General features: G+C 38.6%; 7 protein-coding genes across 7 annotated transcripts; 4 read left to right on the plus strand and 3 right to left on the minus strand.

The window, feature by feature from the left end:
* Nucleotides 1–60: 60 nt before the first annotated feature.
* Nucleotides 61–1,600, plus strand: RVB2 (RuvB family ATP-dependent DNA helicase reptin; the record flags this gene model as incomplete). The annotated part of the gene is made up of 2 exons (XM_043193516.1): nucleotides 61–63; nucleotides 155–1,600. 2 exons carry the CDS (start codon nucleotides 61–63, stop codon nucleotides 1,598–1,600), a joined length of 1,449 nt encoding a protein of 482 aa, XP_043047353.1.
* Nucleotides 1,601–1,638: 38 nt separating this feature from the next.
* VMA11 (H(+)-transporting V0 sector ATPase subunit c') lies at nucleotides 1,639–2,124 on the minus strand (the record flags this gene model as incomplete). Its single annotated transcript, XM_043193517.1, has 1 exon — nucleotides 1,639–2,124. One exon carries the CDS (start codon nucleotides 2,122–2,124, stop codon nucleotides 1,639–1,641), a length of 486 nt encoding a protein of 161 aa, XP_043047354.1.
* Nucleotides 2,125–2,341: 217 nt separating this feature from the next.
* On the plus strand, nucleotides 2,342–2,992 carry KQ657_002768 (MIND complex subunit; the record flags this gene model as incomplete). Its single annotated transcript, XM_043193518.1, has 1 exon — nucleotides 2,342–2,992. One exon carries the CDS (start codon nucleotides 2,342–2,344, stop codon nucleotides 2,990–2,992), a length of 651 nt encoding a protein of 216 aa, XP_043047355.1.
* A 386-nt stretch (nucleotides 2,993–3,378) lies between these two features.
* On the minus strand, nucleotides 3,379–4,503 carry KQ657_002769 (uncharacterized protein; the record flags this gene model as incomplete). The annotated part of the gene is made up of 1 exon (XM_043193519.1): nucleotides 3,379–4,503. One exon carries the CDS (start codon nucleotides 4,501–4,503, stop codon nucleotides 3,379–3,381), a length of 1,125 nt encoding a protein of 374 aa, XP_043047356.1.
* A 675-nt stretch (nucleotides 4,504–5,178) lies between these two features.
* Nucleotides 5,179–7,374, plus strand: ATM1 (ATP-binding cassette Fe/S cluster precursor transporter; the record flags this gene model as incomplete). The annotated part of the gene is made up of 1 exon (XM_043193520.1): nucleotides 5,179–7,374. The coding sequence occupies one exon, from the start codon at nucleotides 5,179–5,181 to the stop codon at nucleotides 7,372–7,374; it is 2,196 nt and encodes a 731-aa protein (XP_043047357.1).
* Nucleotides 7,375–8,810: 1,436 nt separating this feature from the next.
* Nucleotides 8,811–10,082, plus strand: KQ657_002771 (uncharacterized protein; the record flags this gene model as incomplete). The annotated part of the gene is made up of 2 exons (XM_043193521.1): nucleotides 8,811–8,816; nucleotides 9,483–10,082. 2 exons carry the CDS (start codon nucleotides 8,811–8,813, stop codon nucleotides 10,080–10,082), a joined length of 606 nt encoding a protein of 201 aa, XP_043047358.1.
* A 116-nt stretch (nucleotides 10,083–10,198) lies between these two features.
* Nucleotides 10,199–12,916, minus strand: KQ657_002772 (uncharacterized protein; the record flags this gene model as incomplete). The annotated part of the gene is made up of 1 exon (XM_043193522.1): nucleotides 10,199–12,916. The coding sequence occupies one exon, from the start codon at nucleotides 12,914–12,916 to the stop codon at nucleotides 10,199–10,201; it is 2,718 nt and encodes a 905-aa protein (XP_043047359.1).
* Nucleotides 12,917–13,660: the final 744 nt, after the last annotated feature.

Here is a 13,660-nt window from a genome sequence, read left to right on the forward strand (position 1 = left end):
TTTCACTATGGGCAATGACCATAACATACAACAACTTATACTCTTCTGCAATATAGAACAATGGTATGTGACAAGGTACACCGTGGCCATTGAAAACACGCATATTAAAATGATGAGCGAGCTAGCGACGTTTACTAACAACCCCATAATTTAGTCAACACCCAGTATTAGTACCAACGTACAAGAGAAGGATGTTTCCGGGTTAGCCTTGATTGCTGCCCACTCTCATATCACAGGTCTTGGGTTGGACGACAACTTGCAACCCAAGGAATCTGCTCAAGGTATGGTTGGACAATTGAAAGCTCGTAAGGCTGCTGGTGTCATTTTAAGAATGATTCAAGCAGGTAAGATTGGTGGACGTGCAGTTCTTATGGCTGGGCCTCCATCGACCGGTAAAACTGCCATTGCTATGGGATTATCTCAAAGTCTTGGAAGTGAGGTTCCCTTTACAGCTGTTGCTGGTTCTGAGATTTTTTCATTGGATTTATCAAAGACTGAATCCTTAACTCAAGCGTTCCGTAAATCAATTGGTATTAGAATTAAAGAAGAAACTGAAATCATTGAAGGTGAAGTAGTGGAGATTCAAATTGACCGTTCTATTACTGGTGGTCATAAACAAGGGAAATTGACCATTAAAACAACTGACATGGAAACTGTTTATGAATTAGGTAATAAGATGATTGAAGGATTAACCAAGGAAAAGGTTTTAGCTGGTGATGTTATATCTATTGATAAGGCATCTGGTAAGATCACCAAATTAGGTAAATCTTTCACTAGAGCCAGAGATTATGATGCCATGGGACCTGACACTAAGTTTGTTCAATGTCCAGAAGGAGAATTACAAAAACGTAAAGAAGTGGTTCATACTGTATCATTACATGAGATTGATGTTATAAATTCAAGACAACAAGGGTTTTTGGCGTTGTTTTCTGGTGATACTGGAGAAATTAGATCTGAAGTTCGGGATCAAATTAATACTAAAGTGGCTGAATGGAAAGAAGAAGGCAAAGCCGAAATTGTACCTGGTGTTCTTTTCATTGATGAAGTTCATATGTTGGATATTGAATGTTTTTCATTTATTAATAGAGCTTTGGAAGACGAATTTGCTCCAACAGTTTTCATGGCTACCAATAGAGGTATTTCAAAGACTCGTGGTACTAAGTATAAATCTCCTCATGGATTACCAATGGATTTGTTAGACAGATCTATTATCATTCACACATCACCATACAATGCTGATGAAATTAGAACGATTTTATCTATTAGAAGTACTGAAGAAGAAGTTGAATTGAGTGCTGATGCCTTAGCATTATTGACCAAGATTGGTGAAGAAACCAGTTTAAGATACGCTTCCAATTTGATTTCTGTGTCACAACAAATATCTTTAAAGAGAAGAAGTAATACTGTTGATTTACCTGATGTTAAAAGAGCTTATACATTATTCTTGGACTCTGATAGATCTGTCAAATATTTGGAAGAGTTTTCTAGTCTGTTTATTGATGATGAAGGTAACGTGACTCTTGGATATAATGGTAACAGCAACAACAGTGCAACTAAAATTGGAGCTAAAGTCGAAGACGACAAGATGGAGACTGATTAAACAAAAATAGTAGTATATAATATTATTAAGACACAGAACTAAGAACTTCCTTTAGTATTTAAGATTAAAGCAATAATCATACCATAAAGACCTAACACTTCAGCAAAAATCAATATCAATACAATCCCTACAAATAATCTTGGTTGATGCATGAATTGTCTAATTCCTTCGTCACCAACCATTCCAATGGCATACCCTGAAGAAAGACAAGCCAACCCCACGGCTAATCCACAAGCCAAATGCATAAATCCATTGAACAATGTATATTTTTCAGTTGGTGATAATCCACCAGCAATCAATACGGCTACCACCAAACCATAAACTGATAAAATACCCGACATAACAACAGGAATCAATGATTTCATAATTAACTCAGGTGTAAAGGTACCAATACCAGCGATACCAATCCCAGATTTGGCTGTACCAATAGCAGCACCCGCACATGAAAACACCATGGCTGCTGCACATCCCGCAAACCCGAGGAAGGGTGCAAATGCTGGTGCATATTCATCCACGGTAGACATGTTTTTTATTGTGTATTTCAATGGCAGAATAGAGTCAGTCTGTCGTCATTAGACTCTTATCAATTTCGTCCATAACGTTTTTGATAATAAATTTGGGATGTCGTGTGTGGATCAATAAGGTAGTAGTTCGATTCGCACTCGCGAAGAAAACTAAAGCATGAACTAAACATAAACAAACATCATCAATCCAAACGCTATCACATCCATTGTCTAAAATATGTCATATAGCCACGAGAAACTAGCAATATCAAAACAAGAACTTCAAGCTCTTCATGGGCATCTACAAGATGTAGTGTTACAACATCTTGATATACATCTACCTCAAACAGTTAAGCATGATCCACTTCGAAATCAAGTGGGTAAAACCGCCACGGATATTATAGAGAGCGCATTTGTCATGGCCAAAGACCTGATGGTAGTTGATGGAGTTGATGGGGAAAGATACAAAGATGTTGGAGAAATATTAGCATGGGAGCCCAAAGAAGTAGTGGAAGACCTTGATACCACTATAAATAACGAACTTAGAGAAGTTTTGGTGGAATACGAAAAAGAAGTAGGCAGTTTGACTCAATTAAGAAGAACTCTACCGCAACAATTGGGTCAATATTATGATACTTTGGTTGCAGATACTGATGAACATATAACTGATGTCTTGACAGAAATTGACCACAATATTTCAGATGAAGAAAATGATCAACAATTAGAATCCTTGGAAATTGATAATGATTCTTTGAAGAGATACATTGATCATTTCTCAGAACTTCAAGAAATAAAGAAATCTCTTCCACAACGTAAAGCTGATCTTGAAAAGCTTCAAGACACTGTTAAGTTTTTGCAATATCAAATAAAATCAAATAGAAATCAATAATTTAAAGAACTGGGTTGTTTCTTCAAACATAGTAATAATGAATAGGGTTATAGGTAGTTAAGTATTGTTATGGTATACTTCATTTCGCTTAAATGTAAGTGTAGAGTTTATTTATCAGATAACCTAACCAAAATCTATTCTTAATACAAAACTGTTTGTGGAACGACTTCCCTAGCTTATAAGCACCATGGTATATTTTGTCCTTGCAATCATACTATTATATGCAAATTACCTGGTAGAAAGTCAAAATGTCAGCGTGTACCTGATTGACTGCCAGGCTGCAAAGAGTGCCAAGGGTGCAATCTGGCAACCAACAAGGTTCAACTAACCTTGCAGAAATAATTGATATCAGCCATCGATCCCACTTAATGTATACACATGTTTGACTAAAATGCATACTCTGTAAGCACCTTTTGCAACACTTCAGGATACCATCTTGCCGCCACATCTTGATGAGATTTAATTCTATTCTTAAAGACAGCCCAACCAACAGGCTGCGTAGCAACATCAGGAATAAATTGGAATCCTATATCCACACCCCATGCTTTAGCCTGTTCATCTCTACCATCTCTAAGCGCTAGCACTTCTGCAGGAATATTATTAATAAGCTCTTTGGTGGTATCCAAATTAATTGTTTGGAAAAACGGTATTGAAATCCTTGTACCTGAACCAGACTCAGGTATCAAAACTCTATGAATAGTAGCTTTACATACCCCATCAGTAATGGCTTCCAATGTTTGACCACAATTAATCACCAAAGAGTTGGGAATATAAGGTACTGTGACCCATTCTCCTTCAAAGTTTTGCACTTGTAACGAGTTACGATGTTCAGTTACTTGATGAATGTATGTTAATAAATCAGAGTCTCTATGAGGACCGCATCCTTGCTGTGTTTCTCCAGGTGCATCTTCAGTTTCTTTAGCCTCGACAGAATCAAGTTGGTGTGAATCAGGATATGCCACCATCTTCATCTTACATTGCTGATTAATTTTGAAATATTTATCCAAAGCATTGGCATCTAAGCCTAACAGTTCACTTACCAATCGACGGAAATTGTTACTGACATTAGTCATTTTGCTAATATAGTGTTCCACTGCAGGTCTAAAATTAGGTATTGCTTCACTTTTAGGCCATAAGTTGGGTCCTTCAATGTTCTTATATAATGGGTCTCCCTCCTTTGGTGGAGGTAACTCCGTCCCTAAATCTATTTGCTCTCTCCAATCAGTATGAGAAGCGGTTATTTCATTGGCCAAACGGGAATACCCCAAGAAATGCTTGGAATTGATCATTTCACACCCCAATTTGATCTCATCAGGTAACCGAAAGAAATCCACGGCTGCCTGTTCAATTTCATCAAAGTTTTCTTTATCAATCCCAAGAGTATAAAAGTTGGTGATTACTAGGAATCCAACTTCCACCAATGCATGTCGTAATTGAGCAAAAAATTGATCCTTGGTGTTAGGGTCTTGTGCCAACCGAACATCAAGTATAGGAATATCTTTAAATGACATTTCTAATAAAGAATCATATTGAATGTGGGAGAGACTCGAAAAGCGGAGAGTGCCTCCTCCCCCACCTTATATAAGATTTGAGTCACAAGAGTTATTTTTGATTCGCAGCCACAGTTTTTTCTCACGACACCCCAACACCAAAGCTTGTAATCGATGGGAGGAACGGGTACCAAGAGCAAGCCACAACAAGTTGGAGTTAAAGATAGAGCAGAAGCGCCACCTAAAATAGAAGCCACAGTTAAAGTGATAGAATAAATGCTGTTACCACCTGTTGTTTATTCTGGAGATGAAAGCTCGCAAAATGTCATTGGCGTCTAAATCACATCCAGTACCAGCCCTTTCACAACCCCAATTGAATTACACTAACAAAGTTAAATTAACCTCATACTTAATAGGAAGCATTGCAGATAGCTCAAAACCCAAATATAGTAATCTAATTACGTGAACAAAGTGTACTTTCGTAATACTAGTCGCTTCCAATAACTCCTATATCGTAAGTTACATTCTTTCGGGTTTGCAGTTGCTCTATTGCACGTGCTACTTCCCCGGAGATGTTTACCGAATCCGGAGCCGTAGCGAACAAAAGGAACTGTAATGGTATTGAGCCTAGATGATAAAAGTCATTATGGAGTGTTCTTTGTCGCTGAATAATTGAAAGAGCTACAGCTTGTGGCAATGATTCGTGGTACTGTGTTAAAGTTGCCAGGAAGACTTGCATCTTCCTTCTCCACAGGTGCACCCTGTCTTACAAAAAACTTAAGCGCCTATCGACTTAATTCCATTAGAGTGAAATCAAACATAGTAAGACTGCAGAACGTTGACTTTCGTCGAAATTTATGGAAATCGAGCATCTTATGCAAAGATTCAAAGACTCTGGAATCAACCAAGAAACCTAATAGTGCTTCTACACCTAAAAATGACAATGGATCAAATAAACCAACAGAATCAGAACCAACAAACGATTCTTCAACCTTATTTGGCCAAGAGATCTCCACATCCCAAATAAAAATGCTTCGGTCACTTTTGACAACCATTTGGCCTGCAAATAAACCAAGCTTCAAAATCAGAGTGTTGGTGGCTCTTTCATTATTAATAGGATCCAAGTTACTTAATGTTCAGGTCCCCTTCTTTTTCAAATCGATTATAGATGAAATGAATATTGATTGGGCGGCAGAACTAGGTACTGTTGGAAGTGTTGTAGGATCTTTAATTATAGCTTATGGGGGAGCAAGATTTGGAGCAGTTTTGTTTGGAGAATTGAGGAATGCTGTATTTGCTTCCGTAGCCCAAAGTGCCATTAAAAGAGTTGCCTTAAACACGTTTAATCATTTATTAAGTATGGACTTAAATTTCCATTTATCAAGACAAACAGGTGGGTTAACAAGAGCCATAGATCGAGGAACGAAAGGTATTAGCTATGTCCTTTCAGCTATGGTCTTCCATATTATTCCCATTACTTTTGAAATAAGTGTGGTTTGTGGTATTTTAACATATAATTATGGGGCTTCCTTTGCTGCCGTCACCTTATCCACTATGCTAGCTTATCTGATATTCACTATTCGCACTACCAGTTGGAGAACTGGGTTCAGAAGACAAGCCAATAATGCAGACAATCAGGCGGCTAATGTGGCATTAGATTCGTTGATAAATTATGAAAGTGTCAAGTATTTCAATAACGAAGCATTCCAAGCATATAAATATGACTCCGCATTAACCAAATATCAAAATGCTTCTATCAAAGTTGCTACCTCTTTGGCATTTTTGAATGCGGGTCAGAACTTGATTTTCACCTCGGCGCTAACTGCAATGATGTACATGGGATGTCATGGTATTGCTACAGGAGGATTGACAGTTGGAGATTTGGTTTTAATCAACCAATTGGTATTCCAATTATCTGTTCCCTTAAACTTTCTAGGTTCAGTTTACAGAGAATTGAAGCAATCCTTGTTAGATATGGAAAACTTATTTCAATTGCAAAATTATCCTATCAAAATCAAAGATGCTCCTGGCGCCAAACCTTTAAATATCACCAAAGGTGAAATCAAATTTGAAAATGTTAGCTTTGGTTATCATCCTGATAGACCTATTTTACGCAATGCATCATTTACAATACCTGCTGGTGAAAAGGTTGCAATTGTTGGACCTAGTGGTAGCGGTAAGTCGACCATATTGCGGTTAGTATTCCGTTTCTACGATGTGGATAAAGGGCGGATTCTTATTGACGGTCAAGATATTTCCTTAGTGACATTAGACCTGTTACGGAAGAATATTGGTATTGTTCCTCAAGAGACACCTTTATTCAATGAGTCGATTCTTGAGAACATCAGGTATGGAAGATTAGACGCCACCGATCAAGAGATTGATCAAGTTATTAAACAAGTTCATTTGGATTCTTTAATTCACGATTTGCCTGAAGGTGTGGATACACTTGTTGGAGAAAGAGGGATGATGATTTCCGGTGGCGAGAAACAACGATTGGCTATGGCCAGATTGCTACTCAAAAAGTCGCCCATCACCTTTTTTGACGAGGCTACAAGTGCTTTGGATACCCATACAGAACAAGCCTTGTTGAAGACCATTCGACTGATTTTCCGTCTGGCAGGTCACAGAACCACCAATGTTCTGATAGCTCATAGATTGAGAACTATTGCAGACTCTGATAAAATCATTGTCTTGAACAAAGGTGTGGTCCAAGAAGAAGGTACGCATATGGAACTTTTGCACATACCTAATTCATTGTACTCTGAATTATGGAATATTCAAGAGAATTTAGATTTGGATGAACTTTTGCATAAGGAAGCAGATGAACTTTTGTACAAGGAAGCCGGTGAACTTTTGCATACGGAATCCAATCAACTGAAATCTGAGTAATTCATAGGCGTTGTTATCTTGTTCATAGTTAGTTGTCATTATAACCTAATACACACTTTATTTAGTAAAGATCAATAACATTATGCTTGATTAGTACTTCATTGTACCAGTTGAGGTAGTTGCAATTCGGATTTCTGTGGTTACATTTCTGGTGAGATAGAGGAGGTTAGTGAAACAATTAAGGTTCCAGAATCAGGGTTGAGTGATCCGGGGCTTCAGCCGTTGACACACAAACGTATTTAGGTTGTTGCACTGACCGATGATCTGCACCAATTGCCTTTTACAATCAGGTTGCTCGACTGTCAGGTAAAAGATACTGAGCTCTTTGTTGTTTAGCTCTGGGCGTACTGATGTAACTGATGTATGTACGCGCTGTAACTGCCAGCTTGAGCATGGGAAAACGGTCGCATCATTAGCCGAGACAAGGCCAGTATGGGATACGGATTCGAAGTTGAAACCTGTGAGCCCCTGGAGCTTAAACTTTCGTATGGCTGCAAACGTTCGGCAACGGTTGCAATTGAGGCATGATAATAATGATGGTGATGATATTGATAACAAAGATTATTGTCCTAGACACGAAAAGGGGGGCAGTTAATTCACTATGTATACTTGATGAAATTAAAAATTTCTACTAGTGGAGACAAAAGTATGGCGGTTAATGATAATTTGAAACGATCTAGTGCCAAAAACAAATATCAAACACAATCAGCGAAGACTAACCATGTTTCAGATTGGTATTGAATGAAGGGCAAGTGAAAAAAAGTGATGGCTTATTTTCAGATCAATGCGGACATGTGATACATCGTAGGAATTAAAAGGGTGTTTGTACGTGTGTGAATGTGTGTGCATTGATTCTGGTGCACCGAAATAAATGAAACGTTTCTACGGCAGGTTGAAGAAACACGTTAAGGGTAATGTGACACACTACAACTGCTCACTTGATACATATGTGAAAATTATGAGTCCAATTTAGATATTCCCCGATGCAAATTAGCTTGAATACATAAATAATGATAACAATAACAATAACAATAACATTGGCATTACTACTGATAAGTAAGACAACGATTATTTTCGGTATACTTTCCTGACACGGTGCTGTAACAAGGGTAAAAAAAAGTTCAGCAGGACAGACACAGACGTTGGATCACAAAACGGCAAGCAGCACAATCCAAAGAAGCAAATACACACATTTAGAATAACTACCAACTCAATTGTTTCAGAGCGTGTCTCTTCTAGGAGAGGGGTGAACATAATCTGGAAAACCATTGAAGGGGACGGGGTACCTACCGCGGATGCCTGTAATTGTAATTGTAACTACCTTTACTTTAATTTGCGCTCTCAAAAGTTCCTTATCACGAAATTTTTCCCATGGGGTAATTCGTACTTGTAACTTTAATTGTACAGATTAGAATGAGGGTTCTGCTTATGAATATATGTACGTAAGTATGTATGCAAGCATGTAAGTATGTATGTATGAACCAATAAGTGCGCCAATGATTGAAAGTATTTACATATGTACTACTAAATTCTAAGTAAGAGTAAAGGTGCGAAAAAAAAGGAGTGTATTTATTGTTTGTTTACCATATTGGCTGCGACTTTTACCTGTTCTGGTTTCCGTCTGAGCCACGTAAACACCACTTGATGTAAACAACCTCCTTAAAACAATCAGAAATAATAAGCATATCGTAAACACAATGCATCCCTGCAATCTGGAACCTCCTCTATAAAACAAGTCGTGGGGTTGATGCAGACCTTTACCCAAAGGTTTTATGTCCATATATTTCAGTCTATTTGCACCTACTAAACTAATTCTTATCCAATTCACACATAGTTCATATACATATACATATATATACCTATATATACTGATTTATTCGGTCCAAGGATCGCTACACCATCTCAAAGCATAACCGGTTTTCATTTATCATAATTGTTTTTTTTTGTCAGTCATGGGCAAATTCTTTTCCCACCATTCATCAACTTCACTACCATCAGAGAATGCTCCTAAGGTTCTAGTGGCCCGTTCATATTCAACTTGCAGCAATAACAGTGTGGTGAGCAGCTCTTCCTCCTCACTCTTATCACTGTTTCGCATTCGTTCAAAGTCCCTACAGTCAAACTTCAATGAAAACCCTCCCAAACCCACTACCAATCCACCTGTTTCTCAAAGCAGATCTCACAGTAGATCCCAAAGCAGATCTTCCGATACCACATCATATTCCTTTGTCCAAACACCTATCACTCCTACTTCCACAGCAATGGATAATCTTTCCTATTTCAGTGGTATACGAGAAAACACCTATAATAATGACAAGGAAGAAGAACAAGAAGACGACGATGATGACGACTACGATGAAAGCGATGTCTTTGAAGTATTTCTGTTGACTGCTAATGGCACTGGTGCCATGTCTGCCAACACTTCGGCTGCACTGATCACAACCCCCAGTCCAATTACATCTGCAACACACGGAACAACCGCGCATTCAAGGAAACCTCTGGATCTCGATTGTATGCTTCCTCCCTTGCCTCCAACAGATATTCGTCAGTTTCAGCAGAAGATCAACAATTCTCCAGAACATCAACAGTACAGGAAATTAGAACATCAACAAAAACAGCGTCAGGCAAACAAGGCAGAAGATTTAGCCAATTACATTCTTTCGTTGGTGGATGAAGACACTTGTGACTATAACAGATGGGCTTTTTAAAACATCTAGAATCTTCATCATCAACAACATCATTGCAATGCACAAAACTCTATAGTATATATGTACAGGTTATATATGGTGCTATACTAACGAAGCTAACGAATTTACGATATGATTTACAATTGATCCACCAACCCATTGTAGTAACTGGCAAGCACTCTTTTCGGTTTGTTTTCCGCTTCTAATTCCTCCACCAATTTGGTCAAACCATGGTCTGGTAAAGTACTGGTCTTATTCTCGACAAACTCCTTTACTTTGGTGGGCTCCAGGGCCATCAATTGACCTAAAACCATCCGTGCTATGTTTTGTAACGTGATACCAATCTGTTTCGACCAGTCACTTCCCTTTCTAAGCGACCGGAAACACCATTGATTGTAGTGCAAGTTGAACCAATGCCATACTTGATCCTTGCGATCCACCGTTTGGTATTGAGAAACAGCACCCATTAATGCCAACTCGATTAATTTGGAATCGATATTGGTCATAATAAAGTTGAGTGTCTTGAGGAAAAGTGCATCATTGGAAGTGTACCCCAACGAAACAACAGCATATGTTTGAAGTTCATGGTTGGAGACATTGGTGTTGTTCAATAAGGAAACGTTTGAGTTCTTAGCAAACTCAAGCGTACGTTTATATTCCTTTTGAGTGGCAACATACATCTGACCATTAAAAATAGCCAGAAGAAGCTCTCCTGGAGTGAAAGACTTGCTAAGACCGGAACTTATAAAGTTCTTGTACAACTTGCGGACCAAGTCTTGAGCTCTCTTGTTGTGACTAGTGTTAAGTTCAAGAAGAGTGTTTCTACACTTCATCTCCACAGCGTTGTACTCACCTCGTTCAAGTTTTAGTAACGAGTCCCATTTCCCAACCTTATCATAAAGCTGTACGGAATAGGCATTGATCCATTGGGAAAAGGTGGTGTATTGAGTGAAGTTGATAAACACCTTATTGATATGCTCCAAGTAGTTTAAGGCCAAGTTCAACACGTTAAAGTCGATCTTCCATGACTTATGAGCCAAGCTGGTCAAAATTGCAAAGAACGTCGTCACTTCTTGTTCCGTGGGGGTTTCAGTAAGGACTTTGCCATAGTCGTTGATAAGTCCAAGTAAATCTATGGTGCTCAATTGATTGCTGGTTATGTTCTCGGTGATTTGGTTCGTAAGAGCGGGTGATTGGTATAATGTTCTGTAGAACCCTGCCTTATCATGATTCAAAATGACTATCTGGTTCACGGGGATTTCAAACAGCGCAGATCTATCGGTCATCATGATAGTCATTAATTTGGTTTCACCGTTATCCGCAACTATTTTGATGTTTAATGGAATATGGAATGGTACATTTTCATCATCATTAGAAGAGTCGACCTTGTTCTGAGTCAATAACAACTGCTTACCATTATGAGTAACCTCAACAATTGGATAAGCAGTTGATCGTAACCAAGCATGGATAAACGCAAGTATATCAACGGATTCAATTTGGTCGTTCATTGCCTTCCAAATATCCTGCAATTTGATTGATTTAAATTGGTACATCTCCAATACAGAGCTCCAAGCTTTAAAGAAGCCCTGGACACCAATGATCTTCATAAGCATCCGAAGAAGCACCATACCTCTTTCGTACATTTCAGGATTGAAAATGGTGGCTGTTGAACTACCGAGTCCAGTATGAACTGTTTGCATGTATTGGTGAATTGAAGCTGAGGAGGGAACATCCATTCCTTGTTCCCAACTATTTGTAGTGATATCGATCTCGAAATCATCAAAATGGCCCATTTCTGAAAGCGCATAATTACCCAAATACGAAGCAACAGATTCATTAAGCCATAAATCATTCCATTCTTCGAAAGTAACCAAGTTACCAATCCATTGATGAATTAATTCATGGGCTAAAAGTTGCTTTAACGAAAGTGGATTAGGGTTATGTAACAAGTGGTTTGAAACAACAGTAATGATCCCCCAGTTTTCCATGGCTCCATCACTTAAAAAGGGTAAACTAACAAAATCCAACTTGTCCAAAGGGTAGGGTACACAGAAAAGTTTGTCAGATATATATTGCAATATTTCAGACACCAAACAGGCAGATTCTTTGACAAGATGTGAATCACCTAGGCCAGTATAAAATCTAACGGGGATAGACAGTTTGGATGAAGTACTTTCCACATATTCCAAATCTCCGATAACGAATCCAAATACAGAAGGTGAGATTGGTGGAGTGGGTTTGAAGGTATGCTTTGTGTTTTCAGTCATGGAAACGTATTCTTCAGATTCTAACTGAGCATTTGCAACGACTTTGAATCTTGAATTGGTTGTGATGGATAATTGTACAGGAGCTTTGGAAGTCAATTCATCTATAAGTGGGAAGATAGTACGACAACCATGAGGTTGGGTATGAGTTGCTAAAACATAATTATCCGCTTTCCCGTTAATAGAATCCGAATAGTTGGTTTTGAATAATCCCCTTGTTTCATCTTTGAAGGTCTTGATGGTGTTCAATTGTCCCACATATTCGATCAAGACTTTCTTTGGTGCTACTGAACCTGGGTTGATTGTCCCAATAAGGTCAACAGTTTGGGAATCTTTGTTGTAGGAAACTTTCAAGGCCACTTCTTCTTCAGGGTCATCAGAAACAGCAAGCTTTGCCGTGGTGATGATAAGACGGTGAGAATGCAAGGTTAACTTGAAGGTGCTCTCATCTGGTTCACCACAGTAATTGGAGTTAGCAGCCAAGTCAATTGCTACTGTACCTGAAAAATTAGGCTTCAAATGGTTAATGGCAAGCGATACTCCATACTTCACAGGAAGATACTCATTTGAGAGAACAAGCACGGTTCCCATCTTTATTTCTCCTTTCTATGAACCAATTGGGGTTTACTTAAAGGTATAAGTACTTCCCAATACAGATCAAGATTTGAAACTGCGAAAATTTTATGCGACACAAGATACCATTTTGGGAAACCGCGACACTGGCGATACAATAGTAGAGCGATCATTGTATTGTTTTATGTTCCAGTCGATGATGATTATGATGGAGTTGCATCATAAGTCTCTTTTGAGGGTTATGAAATCGTATTGGTTATCAGCATTTCATTTATTCTGTTTCGATTCGGTTAGATTCGATTCGGTGCGATGCGATGCGATGCAATGCAATGCAATGAGATGAGATGAGATGATGCGAATCTCTTCATTCATATTCACTTATAAGGTCAAGAAAACAGAATAAGTTCAATAATTCTACGCGTATTGTGTCAGCTGAGCTAGAGAAGCTTATCGGTATTTGCATCGGGCGTGCGGGTGAAATACCACCACAATAGCCCCACACTAACTACAGGAAGCTCGAAGCGCACTACCTTGTACGAGGTGACAGTGTACGATCACGAGAGGTCATAGGCTAAGGTACGGAAACGGAAACGGAAACGGAATACTGTTAAGAATCTCAATTAGTCATCTCAGCTGACCACTCTACAGCTATACAACATCGCCAACATAATCACTTGAATCATATGATGAAATCAATATGAGCATTAACTAGTACGTACAGCTAGTCCCTTCTTAACTATCTCATTTAGGAGTATCTCTGTC

The sequence above is a fragment of the Scheffersomyces spartinae genome (genome assembly GCF_019049425.1).
Source record: "Scheffersomyces spartinae strain ARV_011 chromosome Unknown scaffold_23, whole genome shotgun sequence".
Classification (NCBI taxonomy): Eukaryota; Fungi; Ascomycota; class Pichiomycetes; order Serinales; family Debaryomycetaceae; genus Lizanozyma; species Lizanozyma spartinae.